This window comes from Ovis canadensis, chromosome 1 (genome assembly GCF_042477335.2).
Source record: "Ovis canadensis isolate MfBH-ARS-UI-01 breed Bighorn chromosome 1, ARS-UI_OviCan_v2, whole genome shotgun sequence".
NCBI lineage: Eukaryota > Metazoa > Chordata > Mammalia > Artiodactyla > Bovidae > Ovis > Ovis canadensis.
The window spans coordinates 1,772,661-1,786,483 of NC_091245.1; the positions used below are offsets into that span (position 1 = coordinate 1,772,661).

Below are 13,823 nucleotides of genomic sequence, written 5' to 3' on the forward strand. Positions count from 1 at the left end.
CGGCTGCACCGGAGCTCCTGCTCTCAGACGCACTGTTTGTTGTCCGTGCTCACTCAGTCGATTGCGTGCCAGGTCCGAGAGTGTCTTGTCGGGCGCTGTAATTATTTTCAGTGTTCAGTTTTGGAGACAGTTGCCACCTTTCATGTGTTGTTTTCCAGTCCACCGTGTGTTGCCGTCGTTTGATCCTTTCCGTCGTGGGAATCACCGTCCTCCGCTTTCACACCTCGCACCCAGCCTTCAGCTGCTCAGCTCCGCCTTCATCATAGGCGCCCCGACGCTGCCTCGGCCATGCGTCCCCTCGCGCCCCCTGCCGCCCCCGAGGCGACGCCCACTCCCCTGCGGTGAACCTGTGCCCCGAGTGCCTCTGTGCCTCGCAGTGTGCACCGGGCTCCCAGGACTCTGCAGAGGCCAAGGACGCCGGTCCCTGCCCCGCGGGGCCCACGTTCCAGGAGGCAGAGCCCTGGTGTGGAGAAGGCCACAGCTGCCGGCTGGGCCAGGGCAGGAGCGGTGTCTGCGGCTGACCCGCAGCTGCCGCTGCGAGCCCCAGTGCCGTCCCCGCGGGCCCGGCTGCAGGTTCCCAGCGTGCAGGCGCGCAGGCCGCCGTGGCCGCCGCTCGTCCCTGGCTGTCTGGGCGGTCGGCCGTGGGCCCTGCGGCCCGTGACACCTGGCCTGTCCCTTCCCGGGCTCACTGGTCGAGGCCGCGGTGGATGCTGCGTCCTTTGTGACTTCCCGGGAGCGCTCTTGGCTTCTGGTTTAACAGCAGGGCTCACGGCCTGCCTTCCTGTGGTTGCCGTGCTGAAGTCAGTCGTGCCGGCTCACGTCTCCCCTCCCCGTGGGCTGCACCCTGCTCCGTTATCTTGCTCCCAAGCAGGTGCTGTGCTCCTGTGTGTTTTAACTTGGGCAGGGCGCGTCTCCCCAGCCCCGCCACCCTCAGGCCGCAGGCCAGGGCTGCGCTCACTTCCCTCTCTCTCCCGGAAACTCAGCCAGCACCTCCTGCCTCGCCCCTGGGGGTCACCATGGTGATGGGAGCGCGTGCTCTGTCAGCCCTCGTCCGTGCCCAGCTCCAGCCTGAGGGTCCTCCCTGCCGGACGCTCCCCTCCCTCGTTGCCGTCCGCAGAGACTCCGGCTGGAGCGGGGTTGCCCCCAAGCGAATGGCCACCCCCTCAGATCCCGAGTGCCTCGGGCAGCTGGTTGGCATTTCGGATGCGGGGACGGTTCGGGCTGGGCTCCTCTCTCCCATGGATAGACTCAGACCATGTAGGGACCTGGCGCTGCCAGTGTGCGTGGAGCTAAGAGGATGTCACACATCCCTGGGGCTGCTGCAAAGCCAAGCTTCCTTTCCAGAAAGTTCTGTGCTGTTACCGAGGCCCTCCTCTGGCTTCTGCCCTCTGAGTGAGAGGAGGCGCCCATATCCTGCCTCCCTTCTCTGGTTGCTGGGCAGGCCACGCAGCCCCTTAGCTCTCTGAGAACTTGGAGCTACAGTCACTCAGGCTGCAAGAGGGAGGACTCGCGGCAGGCCAGGGTGGCCCCGCCTGTCCCCACGGCCTGGGCCCCAGGGGAGCCTGCAGGCCTTCCCTTGTGGCCCCGGGCCATCATCGTCGTGGGGGATGGTCTGTCACCTGCTGGAGAGGGGCTGGGTGGGGGACATGCCAGGTCCCTGGGGAGCGGTGCTGCCCTGCTCAGGCTGCCTGCCGGGGGCTGGGCTGAGCACCGGCCTTGTCTTGTCCCTTGGGTGCTTGGCTGAGCGTCAGGGAGAGGGGAGAGCCAGCCCACCAAGAGGCAGTGGGGACCACATGGCAGTGATAAGCAGGGGTCAAAGTGACTGATGGGGGTCAAGGTTTGGCCAGGGGGGTTGCAGGGGTCAGAGTTCAGTGCAGAAATAGTCAGTATGTGGGAGCATCTGGGAGGCGGGGCTGCAGAGAAAAGTGGGGAGGAGGAGGGGCAGAGGAGGGGGAGGGGAGGGAGGGACAGGAGAGGGGGAGGGGAGGGAGGGACAGGAGAGGGGGAGGGGAGGGAGGGACAGGAGAGGGGGCCGCCCACAGACGCAGGAAGGGGAGACGAGGTGTGGCGGGTTGGGGTTTCTCCTGCCCTGTTCAACTGGGGCGGATGCCTGTGTGAGTGTGTGCGTCCATGTGCGCCTGTGAGTGTGTAGAGGGTCACGCCACGTGGCTGGAGGGCCGGGTTCCCTGGAGCCGCCTTTCCAGACAGCTGCTGAGGAGTCAGTCCGCGGGCAGTGAGTGGTCCGAGGCCCCCTCCGCTTCGCCCTCCCCTCCCCAACCCGGTGCCCCCAACACTCCAGCTCGAGTGTGTGCCCGATGCCCCCTCACCCTGCCCTCCAGGACCCTCACTCTCACTTCCCTGCCTTCCAGGCTTCCCTCGCCCACCCACCTGGACCCCAGCCCTCCTCCAGGCTGGGAAAAGAAGCCCTGGCCCCTGCCCCAGACCCACCCCGAGGGCAGCTGAGGTGGGGCAGGTGGGAGGCAGGACCGCAGAGGGCGCGGTGTCCCAGGGTGATCGTGGGCGACTGCAGAGCGCGGGGCCGTGGTGGCCTTCAGAGTCCAGACTCGGTCATGAGGACGGTGGGGGAGGACGGGGGACAGACTGGGGTGCCGGTGGAGGGGACAGTGAGCAGGCCGGCGGTGCCCGAGGTGGGCGTGCCCCAGAGCAGGCGAGCTCCAGGAGGTGGAGCGAGGGGGGCGGGGAGAGCGGTTGATGGGCCCCTCTTCGAGCAGGAGAGTCAGGGGCTGGGGGGTGGGCCATGGGGACGATACACGGGGAGCCCATGTCCTCAGCATGAGGGGAGGGGCGGTGCTGGGGATGGAGGCTGGGGCCTGGGCCAGATAAGGTCAGGGGAACCTCGGGAGGAGGTGGCCGGGGAGCTGGAGCTGGGGCAGTCAGGGAACCCAAAACGGGCGCAGCCTGGGGGGCAGCTTGGGATGGGCAAGGGCAGTGGCACTGGGCCTGGAATGTTGCTGGTTGACATAAAGGGCCTGGAATTTATAGGTGTCGGGATTCTGCCCAGAACCCAGCATTCTGTGTTCTGCAGAGGTGGGGAGTGGCAGGGTGAGTCTCAGGAAGGATGCAGAAGGCAGGTTTGTGTGTCCTGGAGCTTCAGGTGTCCTTCCAGGCCGCAGAGCCCCCCAGCTGTAAGTGCGGCATGCTGCAGTCTGTGGAGTCGCAGAGAGCTGGACACCGCTTGGCAGCTGAACAGCCACAACAGTATTCCATTGTATAAACAGGCCACACTTTCTTTACGTTCCATATCTTGGCTGTTATAAATATTGCTTCTGTGAATATTGGGGTGTTTTGTCATTGTTGAGTTGCTAAGTTGTGTCCAACTCTTTGCAACCCTGTGGACTGCAGCACGCCAGGCTTCCCTGTCCATCACCAACTCCTGGAGCTTGCTCAAACTCATGTCCATCGAGTTGGTGATGCCATCTCACCAACTCATCCTCTGCCACCCTCTTCTCCTTTTGCCTTCCATCTTTCCCAGCATCTTTGGGGTGCATATGTCTTTTCAAATTAGTGTTTTCCTTTTCTTTGGATTATAAATACCTAAGTGGGACTGATAGGTTGTATCATAGTTCTGTTTTTAAATTTTAATCCATTTTCCATAGCGGCCACACCAATTTCCATGCCCACCAACAGTGCCTGAGGGCTGCGTTTTCTCCACATCCCCGCCAACACGTATTTATTGTCTTTTTGATGATGGCCATTTTGACAGGTGTGAAGTAGTGTCTCACGGAGTTTTTGATTTGAATTTCCCTGCTGGTTAGTGATATTGAGCATCTTTTCGTGTGTATGTTGGCCATTTGTCTGTCTGCTTTGGAACCAGGCTTATTCCAGTCCTCTGCCCATTTTAAAATCAGATTGGGCTTTTAAAAACATATTGACTTGTATGAGTTGTTTATATGTTTCGGGTAGTAATGCCTTATCAGACATATCATTTACAAATATCTTCTCCTGTTCAGTAGGTGGCCTTTTCATCTTGGTGATGGTTTCTTTCACTGTGCAAAATCTTTTTAGCTTGATGTAGTCCCATTTGATTAGTTTTGCTTTTTTAAAAGCCTTTGCCTGAAGAGATGGATCCGTAAAAATATTGTTAAGGATGATGATATCAGAGACAACACTGCCTGTGTTTTCTTCTTGGAGTTGTGTGGTTTCAGGTCTTAACTTTCGAGTCTGTTTTGATTCCTTTCTGTGTGCGGTGTGACATAGTGGTCCAGCTTGATGATTTTACCTGTAGCTGCCCGGTTTTCCCAACACCACTTTTTGAAGAGTCCGTCTTTCCCCCATTATTATAGCTTTGTAATATAGTTTGAAGTCAAGACGTGTGATGCCTTCTTTCTTCTTTCTCAAGATTGCTTTGGCTATTTGAAGTCTTTTATGATTCCATACACGTGCAGGAATCATTTTCTCTATTTCAATGAGAAAAAATGTCATTGGTATTTGACAGAGATTGCATTGACTTTGTAGACTGCTTTGGGTTGTCTGGCCATTTTAACATATTAACTCTACTAATCCATGTGCGAGTGATAGCATTCCGTTTATACGTATGGTCTTCACCTTCCTTCTTCAGTGTCTCATCGTTTCCACAGTGCAGGTATTTTCCTTTCTTGGTTACATTTATTCCTAGGAGCTTTATTTTATCTGACGTGATTGTAAATGAGATTGTTTTATTTCCTCTTTCTGATAATTCATTATCAGTGTATAGAAAAGCAACAGAACTCTGAATATTAATTTTGTATGCTGCAAATTTACTGTATTTATTATAACATTTCTAATGGTTTGTTGGTGGAGTCTTTAGGGTTTTCTCTGTATAGCATCAGGTCATCTGTAAACGGTGACAGTTTTCCTTCTTTCCTCCAGTTTGGATGCCTTTTGTTGTCTGAGTGCTGTGTCTTCCGATAGTGTGGTAAATAGAAATGGTGAAAAGAAAAGCTTTCGGATTTTCACCATTGACTATGATGTTAGCTGTGAGTTTGTCTCAAATGGTCTTTACTATGTTGGGGTACATTCCCTCTATAGCAATTTTGCTGAGAGTTTGTTTTTCTCTTTTAGTCACAAATGGGCATTGAGTTTTGTCAGGTGCTTTTTTGGTTAGTTATTTACTGAGATGATCACGTGATTTTTATCCTTTGTTTTGCTAATGTGGTGTTTCATGCTGATTGATTTGCATATACTGAACCATTTTTGCATCCCTGGAATAAATCCTGCTTGATAATGATGTATGATCATACTTATTTATTGTTGAATTCAATTTGATAATATTTTGTTGAGACTATTTGCATCTTTGTTCATCAGGGATATTAGTTGGTAATTTTTTTATAGTGAGTTTGTCTGGTTTTGATATCAGAGTGAGGCTGGCCTCATAGAATGAGTTTGGAAGTGTTCCCTTCGCTTCAGTTTTTTGGAATAGTTTGAGGAGGACAGGTGTTACCACTTTTAAAAATGTTTGATAGAATTCAACTGTGAAGTCATTTAGCCCTGGAATTTTATTTATTGGGAGTTTTTAAATTACTGATTCAATTTCATTGCTAGTAGTCAGTCTGGTCAGATTTTCTGTTTCTTCCTGATTCAGTCTTGGAAGATTGTGTTTCAAGGAACTTATCCATTTCTTCTAAGTTGTGCAATTTGTTGGTATAGAACTGTTCATAGTATTTCCATATGATGGTGTGTATTTTTCAGATATTGGTTATAACTTCTTTTTCATTTATAAGTTTTAAAATTTGGGCCACCCTTTTTTCCCTTGATAATTCTGGCTACAGGTTTATCAATTTTATCTTTTCAAAAAACCAGCTATTATTTTTATTGATCTTCCCTAACACTTTTTGGTCTCTATTCTATTTATTTCCACTCTCATCTTTATTATTTCCTTCCTTCTGTTAAGTTTGGACTTTGGTCTTCTTTTTCTAATCTTTTAAGTGGGAAGTTAGGTAGCTTATTTGAGAGTTTATTTTGTTTGTTTGTTTCTTTGCGTAGAGCCGACTGGAGCTGACTCTGGCTCAGATTATGAACTCCTTATTGCAGAGTACATCATGAGAAATGCTGGGCTGGAAGAAGCACAAGCTGGAATCAAGATTGCTGGGAGAAATATCAATAACCTCAGATATGCAGATGACACCACCCTTATGGCAGAAAGTGAAGAGGAACTAAAAAGCCTCTTGATGAAAGTGAAAGAGGAGAGTGAAAAAGTTGGCTTAAAGCTCAACATTCAGAAAATGGAGATCATGGCATCTGGTCCCATCCCTTCATGGCAAATAGATGGGGAAACAGTAGAAACAGTGGCTGACTTTATTTTTCTGGGCTCCAAAATCACTGCAGATGGTGATTGCAGCCATGAAATTAAAAGACGCTTACTCCTTGGAAGGAAAGTTATGACCAACCTAGATAGCATATTCAAAAGCAGAGACATTACTTTGTCAACACAGGTCTGTCTCGTTAAGGCTATGGTTTTTCCTGTGGTCATGTATGGATGTGAGAGTTGGATTGTGAAGAAAGCTGAGGACCGAAGAATTGATGCTTTTGAACTGTGGTGTTGGAGAAGACTCTTGAGAGTTCCTTGGACTGCAAGGAGATCCAACCAGTCCATCCTAAAGGAGATCAATCCTGGGTGTTCACTGGAGGGAATGATGCTGATGCTGAAACTCCAGTACTTTGGCCACCTGATGTGAAGAGCTGACTCATTGGAAAAGACCCTGATGCTGGGAAAGATTGAAGGCAGGAGGAGAAGGGGACGACAGAGGATGAGATGGCTGGATGGCATCACCAGCTCAATGGAAATGAGTTTGGGTAGACTCTGGGAGTTGGTGATGGACAGGGAGGCCTGGCGTGCTACAGTCCATGGGGTCGCAAAGAATCAGAGATGACTGAGCAACTGAACTGAACTATTGCAGAATTCAGGCTTAAGTTGAATAAAGTAGGGAACACCGCTATGCCATTCAGATATGACCTAAATCAAATCTCTTATGATTATACACTGGAGGTGACAAATAGATTCAAGAGATTAGATGTGGTACACAGAGTGCCTGAAGGACTATGGACAGAGGTTCACAACGTTATGTAGGAGGCAGTGACCAAAACCAAAACGTGTTTGTCTGAGGAGGCTTTACAGATAGCTGAGAAAAGAAGAGACGTGAAAGCCTAGGGAGAGAGGGAAAGATGTACCTAACTGAATGCCGAGTTCCAGAGAACAGCAAGGAGAGATAAGAAAGCTGTAAGTGAACAGTGCAAAGAAATAGAAGAAAACAGTCGAATGAGAAAGAGATCTCGCTAAGAAAACTGGAGATAGATATCAAGGGAACATTGCATGCAAAGATGGACACAATAAAGGACAGAAAGGTCAGGACCTAACAGAAGCAGAAGAGGTTAAGAAGAGGTGGCAACAATACACAGAACTGTAAGAAAGGTCTTAATGACCTGGATAACCACTCACCTAGAGTCAGACATCCTGGAGTGTCAAGTCAAGTGGGCCTTAGGAAGCATTACTGTAAACAAAGCTCGTGGAGGTGATGGAATTCCAGCTGAGCTACTTAAAATCCAAAAAGATGATGCTGTGAAAGTGCCGCACTCAATATGGCAGCAAATTTGGAAAACTCAGCAGTGGCCACAGGACTGGACAAGGTCAGTTTTCATTCCAATCCCAAATAATGTCCAAACTACCACACACTTGCACTCATTTCACATGCTAGCAAGGTCATGCTCAAAATCCTTCAAGTTAGGCTTCAACAGTATGTGAACTGAGAATTCCAGATGTACAAGCTGGATATAGAAAAGGCAGAGGAACTAGAGATCAAATTGCCAACATTCCTTGGATCAGAGAGAAAGCAAAGAATTCCAGAAAAACGTCTACATCTGCTCCATTTGACTGTGTGGATCACACCAAACTGTGGAAGATTCTTAAAGAGAGGGGAATACCAGACCACTTTACCTGTCTCATGAGAAGCCTCTTTGCAGGGTAAGCAGCAGCAGTTAGAACCCGACATGTAGCAATGGACTGGTCAAAATTGGGAAAGGAGTATGTCAAGGCTGTATGTTGTCACCCTGCTTATTTAACTTATACACAAATTATAGCATGCAGAATACCTGCCAGGATGAATCACAAGCTGGAATCAAGATTGCCAGGAGAAATATCAGCAACCTCAGATATGCAGATGGTATCACTCTAATGGCAGAAAATGAAGAACTTAAGAGCCTCTTGATGGTGGTGAAAGAGGAGAGTGAAAAAGCTGGCTTAAAATGCAACATTATAAAATCTAAGATCAAGGCATCCAGTCATGGCAAATAGAAGGGGAAGAAGTGGAAACAGTGATTTTATTTTCTTTGGCTCCAAAATCACTGTGGACAGTGACTGCAGCCATGAAATTAAAGGGTGCTCCTAGGAAGGAAAGCTATGATAAACCTAGACAGCATGTTAAAAAGCAGAGGTATCACCTTGCCAACAAAGGTCCTTCTAGTCAAAACTATGGGTTTTCCACTAGTCATGTACAGATGTGAGAGTTGGACCATAAAGAGGGCTGAGCCCCGAAGATTTGATGCTTTTGAATTGTGGTGCTGAAGGACTCCTGAGAGTCCCTCGGGCAGCACGGAGATCCAACCAGTCAGTCCTAAAGGAAATTAACCCGGAATATTTGTTGGAAGGACTGATGCTGAAGCTCCAGTACATGGATGATGTGAAGAGCCGACTCATTGGAAAAGACTCGGATGCTGGGAAAGACTGAGGGCAGGAGGGGAAGGGGATGAGGCAGAGGATGAAGTGGACAGCATCACCAGCTCAATGAACAAGAGTCTGGGCAAGCTCCGGGAGACCGCGATGGACAGGAAGCCTCGGGTGCGGCAGCCCGTGGGGTTGCAGATTTGGACAGGACTTAATGCCTGGGCAACAGCAAAGGCCTATGCTGCTATAAATTCCCCTCTTAGAGCTGCTTTGCTTCACTCCACAGATTTTGGAAAGTTAGGTTTCTACTTTCATTCATTTTGAGGTGCTTTTTGTCTTTGATTTCTTCACGGACTCTGTTTCTTTTTCAGTAGCATGCTGGTCAGTCTCCATGTTTTTTACCCACTTTCTTCCTGTGGTAGAGTACTAATTTCATGCCGCTGGGTTCAGAAAAGATGCTTGACACCATTTCAGTCTTCATAAATCCGTTGAGACTTGTTTTGTGGCCTAGCGTGCCATCTATCCTGGAGAACGCTCCCCATGCACTTGAAGAGAATGTGTATTCTGCTGTTTCGGGGATGGAAAGTTCAATAGACACCCATCAAGCCTGTTTGGCCGAGTGTGTCGCTTAAGGCCCTCGCTTCCTTGTTGATTTTCCGTCTGGCTGAACAGTCCCTTAATGTATGGCAGGTATCACTGTATGGTTTTCTCCGTCTTAACATTTGCTTTGTATGTTTGAGGTGCTCGTATGTCAGGAGCATATACATATGTTTATGAACATCATATCCTGTTCTTGGAATAGTTACTGTATCATCATACGATGCCCTCCTTTGTCTTTTGTTGTAGACTTTAAGTTCTGTTTTGTCTAATATGTGTATTACTGCCCCACCTCTCTTTTTGTATCTGTCTTCAAGGAATACCTGTTTCCATTCTTCCATTTTCAGGCTCTGTGTCTTTAGTTCCGAGATGAATCTCCTCTGGGCAACATATGGATAGTTTAAAGCAAACTAGGCAAGCGCGTTCAGCTGCGTCGTGTCTCTTTAACGGAGGTGATGAGCGACGGGTGTGCACTCACCGCCATTCCGGTACTTACTCTCTAGTTGTCTTGTGGTTCTTCTCTGATCTCTCCTTTTTTCAGTCTTTCTCTCCCCTTGTGGTTCGATAACTTTCTTTAATGTTATGTTTGCGTTCCTTTCTCTTTTTGTGTGTGTATCCGTTGTAGGGTTTTGCTTTGCTGTTACTGGGAGGTTCATATATATGTCTCTGTGTAACTGTGTCTGTATCTATCTATATCTCTAATTTGTTTTACCCTGATGACCATATTTTAATTCAAACACATTTTGAAAACTGCATCTTTTCACTCCTCTACTCCACAATTTTATGTTCTGATGTCATAGTTTACGTCTTTATGCGTATCTCTTAAGTCCTCATTGTAGTTATATGTAGTTAATTTTATGCTTTTTGTCTCTTAACCTTCGTACTCGCTTAAATTTTAAGTGGCTGCTCCACTGCCTTTGCTATATATTTGCCTTTCCCGTGAAATATTTTTCCGTCCTAGATTTTCTTATTTCTTTGTATGGCCTTTTCTTTTATCGATTAAAGAGGGCCCCTGAGCATTTCTTGTAAGGCTAGTTCAGTGGTGACAGACTCTTAGTTTTCGCTTGTCTGAGGAACTCTTCTTCAGTTCTGAATGATGATCTTGTTAGGTGGAGTATCTGGTTGTAGGTTTTCCCTGTCAATACTTTAATTACATCATGCCGCCCCCTTCCAGCCTGCAAAGAAACATCAGCTGATAGCCTTGTGGGGGCTCCCTTGCTTGTGACTCTCTTTCTCTTGCTGCCTTTAAAGTCCTCTCTTCGCCTTTACCCTTCGCTGTCTTCCTTACGACATGTCTTGGTGCGTGTCCCTCTTGTTCGTCTTGTTTGGGACCCTTCGTGGCCTTTACCTGGATATCGGCTTCCTTCTTCAGGAAAGGGATGTTTTCAGCCATCATTTTATCAAATACGTTCTCTGCCCCTTTTCTCTCTCCTCTCCTCCTGGGGCCCCTACAGTGTGAGTGTGAGTATGCGTGCTGTTGTCTCGGAGGCTCTTTAAACTGTCCTCGTTTGAGAGATGCTTTCTCCCCGCTGTTCCGATTGGGTGGCCCCCGTGACTGCCTTCCAGGCCACCTGTGTGTCCTTCTGTGTCAGCTCGTCTGCAGTTGGCTCCCTGCAGTGTGGTTTTCATTTCTGTGGCTTCTTTTGCTCTGGTTGGTTTTCTTTGTATTTTCTAACTCTCCGTTGAAGGTCTGTGTCCCTAAATTCTCTCCCCAAGCTTGGTCAGTGTTTCTCTGGATTGTTGCTTTGAACTTCTTACCTGGTGAATTCCTCCTCGTGTTTCTTCGGGGCCTTTCTCCCCCCTGGGGTTTCGTCTTGTTCTCTTATTTGGAACATGGCCCTCTGTCTCCTCAGTTGTTTGGCTTTCTCTGTCTGTGTCTACGAAGTTATGCAAATTTGTGCTGGCTTTGAAGGCATGTCCTCATGTGGGGGCTTGTGACCTGTGTGCCAGCGGCTTAGGCGGCAGAGCTAGGTCTGAACTGAGCCTGGCCGCGTCCTCTGGGCTGAGCCGGCGGCTGCTGCACACACTTTATCCACTGCAGTGGTTTGCATCATACCTAATGTTCCTGGGGCGTTCTCTCGGCTGGGATGTTTTGGCATGTTGGAATTTTAAAACCTGAGCTCCTATCACTGGGGGTTTTCTATTCCCCCCCTACCCAGGGGAATCACATTCTGCCTGACACTGGGAGAATCCTATGGGTTCTTTCATGTCTGCTCCTCTCCACTATCAGCTGAGGATCTGTGGGATGCCCACGCTGCTGGGAGATGCTTCTGCTCAGAGCCCTGGCAGCAAAGCTTTCCTGGCCCCTCTGCCCACAGGGAGAACTTTTCGTCCCTTCCCCAGTCCAGGCCGCACAGGGCTGCCAGCTCCACACCTGTGATGCCCTGCAGGAGATATTGCTGCATCTGATATCCACACACACACTCACTATGGCCACACAGGTGTTTTTAAGTGTGTGGGACTTAGGTCCCCTGTGACCTCAGGTGGCTATTGACTTTATATTAATAAATACTGATTTTGCCCAACATTTTGATGTATCTGCCAGGAAGGCGGTCATTTCAACAGTTAGCATCCTGCTATGACTTCTTCAAAATAGACGTTTCTGAATACTTACCCCTCTTCCTTGACACTCTCATCTTAGCCCAGTCGGTCTGATTCCCCAGGTAGGTGCTGGTGCATATTTTGAGAATTTGGTAAGCTTCTTGCCGGTGTTTTTCTCGTTTTCCCAGTTTGTGTATAGAAATAGGTTTGTAGTATAATAGAAACTGGGGAGGTTCTTGTTATTTTTTACGCCGCCAAGAGGAAGGAGGGAAATAGGGTCACGGAGGTTTCACTTTGGCCTCCCTGGTGGCTCAGATGGTAAAGAATCCGTCTGCGATATGGGAGGCCTGGGTTTGATCCCTGGGTTGGAGGATCCCCTGGAGAAGGAAATGGCAACCCACTCCAGTATTCTTGCCTGGAGAGTCCCCATGGAGAGAGGCGCCTGGCGGGCTGCAGCACATGGGGTCAGTCAGACACGACTGAGCGACGAAGCGGGCACACACAGGTTTCACTTCAGGGGGCTGGGTCCTCTCTGGAAGGTGTCCCTGAGGTGCAGGGGGCGTCCGCTGGGGGTCCCCTGGGATCCCACCCACATGCCCCATCTTTGATGGCTCTGACACGTGACTTGCCCTGTCTTCACTTTCTTGTAGGGACAGACACCCTGGTTCTAAGCCTTCCACTGTTCACTAGGGACTTAGGGTTGGAGAGTCGGTTCTCCATTCAGAATGAGTAGCCGCACTGTGATGATGACCATCACTTCTAGACAGAGGGGTTGTCTCCAGGTAAAGGGATGCCGAGTATCACCTGGAGGGAGTGGAGAATGCATTCCTGTGTGTGTGTACACCCGCGTGCTTGAGTGTGTACCCATGCCCAGGCCACGCACAGGTGGCTCCGAGGCGCTGGCTGCTCTGTGCCCATCAGTGCGGGTCAGGATGTCTGTGACTTCCGGATTCCCACGAGAAATGAACAGGGACAGGAGGCAAGGAGGGAGCCTCTCACTGACCGGCACCTGGCCTGGAGTGGGCAGGGCTTGGGAGCTCAAGGGTGGCCCCGGGCCTGACCCAGAGCAGGGAGGGCCCAGTGCTCAGGGACAAGGCAGAGAGAACTCCGGGGACAAGGACAGCCCCCTCTCCTCCTGACCTGGGGGCTGTCCTGGGTCGGATGCTGCCTTACCTGTGTCCTCCTTTCCCTGACAGGAGAAATGTACCCAATGACATTCATAAAGAAACCCCTGAAGCAACTTGGCAACGAGCCTCAGGGGCCTGAGGCCCAGAAGCCACCACGCAAGGCCAGGTGCCACGTGTCATACTCCACCTACGGTCACGAGTGAGCATCTGGGCGCCCCGCTGACACACGGGGCTCCCAGAGCACCCCGAGGCTTCGTCCTGGCTCGCCGAGGAAAGGCCTTCACAGCAACCTCGGCCTCCAGGGGGAGCTGGGCCAGTGGGCTCGGGGGCCTGTCAGGACTCGAGCAGGGGCGGGCAGGTGAGCACCCCATGCTGCCCGGCGGGGTCCACGGAAGCCTCCTCCCAGTCTGCTGCCCGGCCCCTTCCCAGGCTGGAGGCCCTTGGCGCTGCAGGGCCCCGACAACCAAGCTTTGTTGAATGCTTGCACAGCAAGCCAGTGGGCGGCGACCCCTGAATAAAGTGACCGTCAGTGGCTGGCGCCTCTGCTGCTGCCTCCGGCTGGGGTCTGGGGCCCGCAGGCGCTGACGCTGGAGAGGCTGCCCTACTGGGGCTGCAGGGCACGTGGGGGCGCAAGGGCGGGGCTGGTGGCATCACTCGGGTTGTGCAGGACTCTGCTTGGGCAGGCAGGGCAGCTGGGCAGGGGTCCCTGCTCTGGTGAGATGCCAGCTAGGCAGAGCTCTCTCTGTGGCGCTGGGGGCTGATGAAACCATCAGGATGTCAGGCCAGGCCCAGCTATGGGATGATGCTAGTCCCCCCACGCTGCGGCCTCCAGAGTATCTCTGAGGCTGCTTGGCAGGAACTGGTAGTGGGAAGTTTCCTGGACGTGCCCAGATGTGTGCGTC

The 13,823-nt window shown here is 50.7% G+C and overlaps 1 protein-coding gene across 12 annotated transcripts in view; it reads left to right on the forward strand.

The window, feature by feature from the left end:
- The window catches only part of ANKMY1 (ankyrin repeat and MYND domain containing 1), a 60,881-nt gene extending 47,426 nt beyond the window's left edge, over positions 1-13,455 (forward strand). For all 12 annotated transcript variants that reach the window (XM_069602071.1, XM_069601900.1, XM_069602179.1 and 9 more), the window contains one exon: positions 12,991-13,455. In XM_069602071.1, the coding sequence (XP_069458172.1) occupies positions 12,991-13,124 (134 nt within the window). In that variant the 3' untranslated portion in view covers positions 13,125-13,455. The remainder of the gene's footprint in view (positions 1-12,990) is intronic.
- The last annotated feature ends 368 nt before the right edge of the window (positions 13,456-13,823 follow it).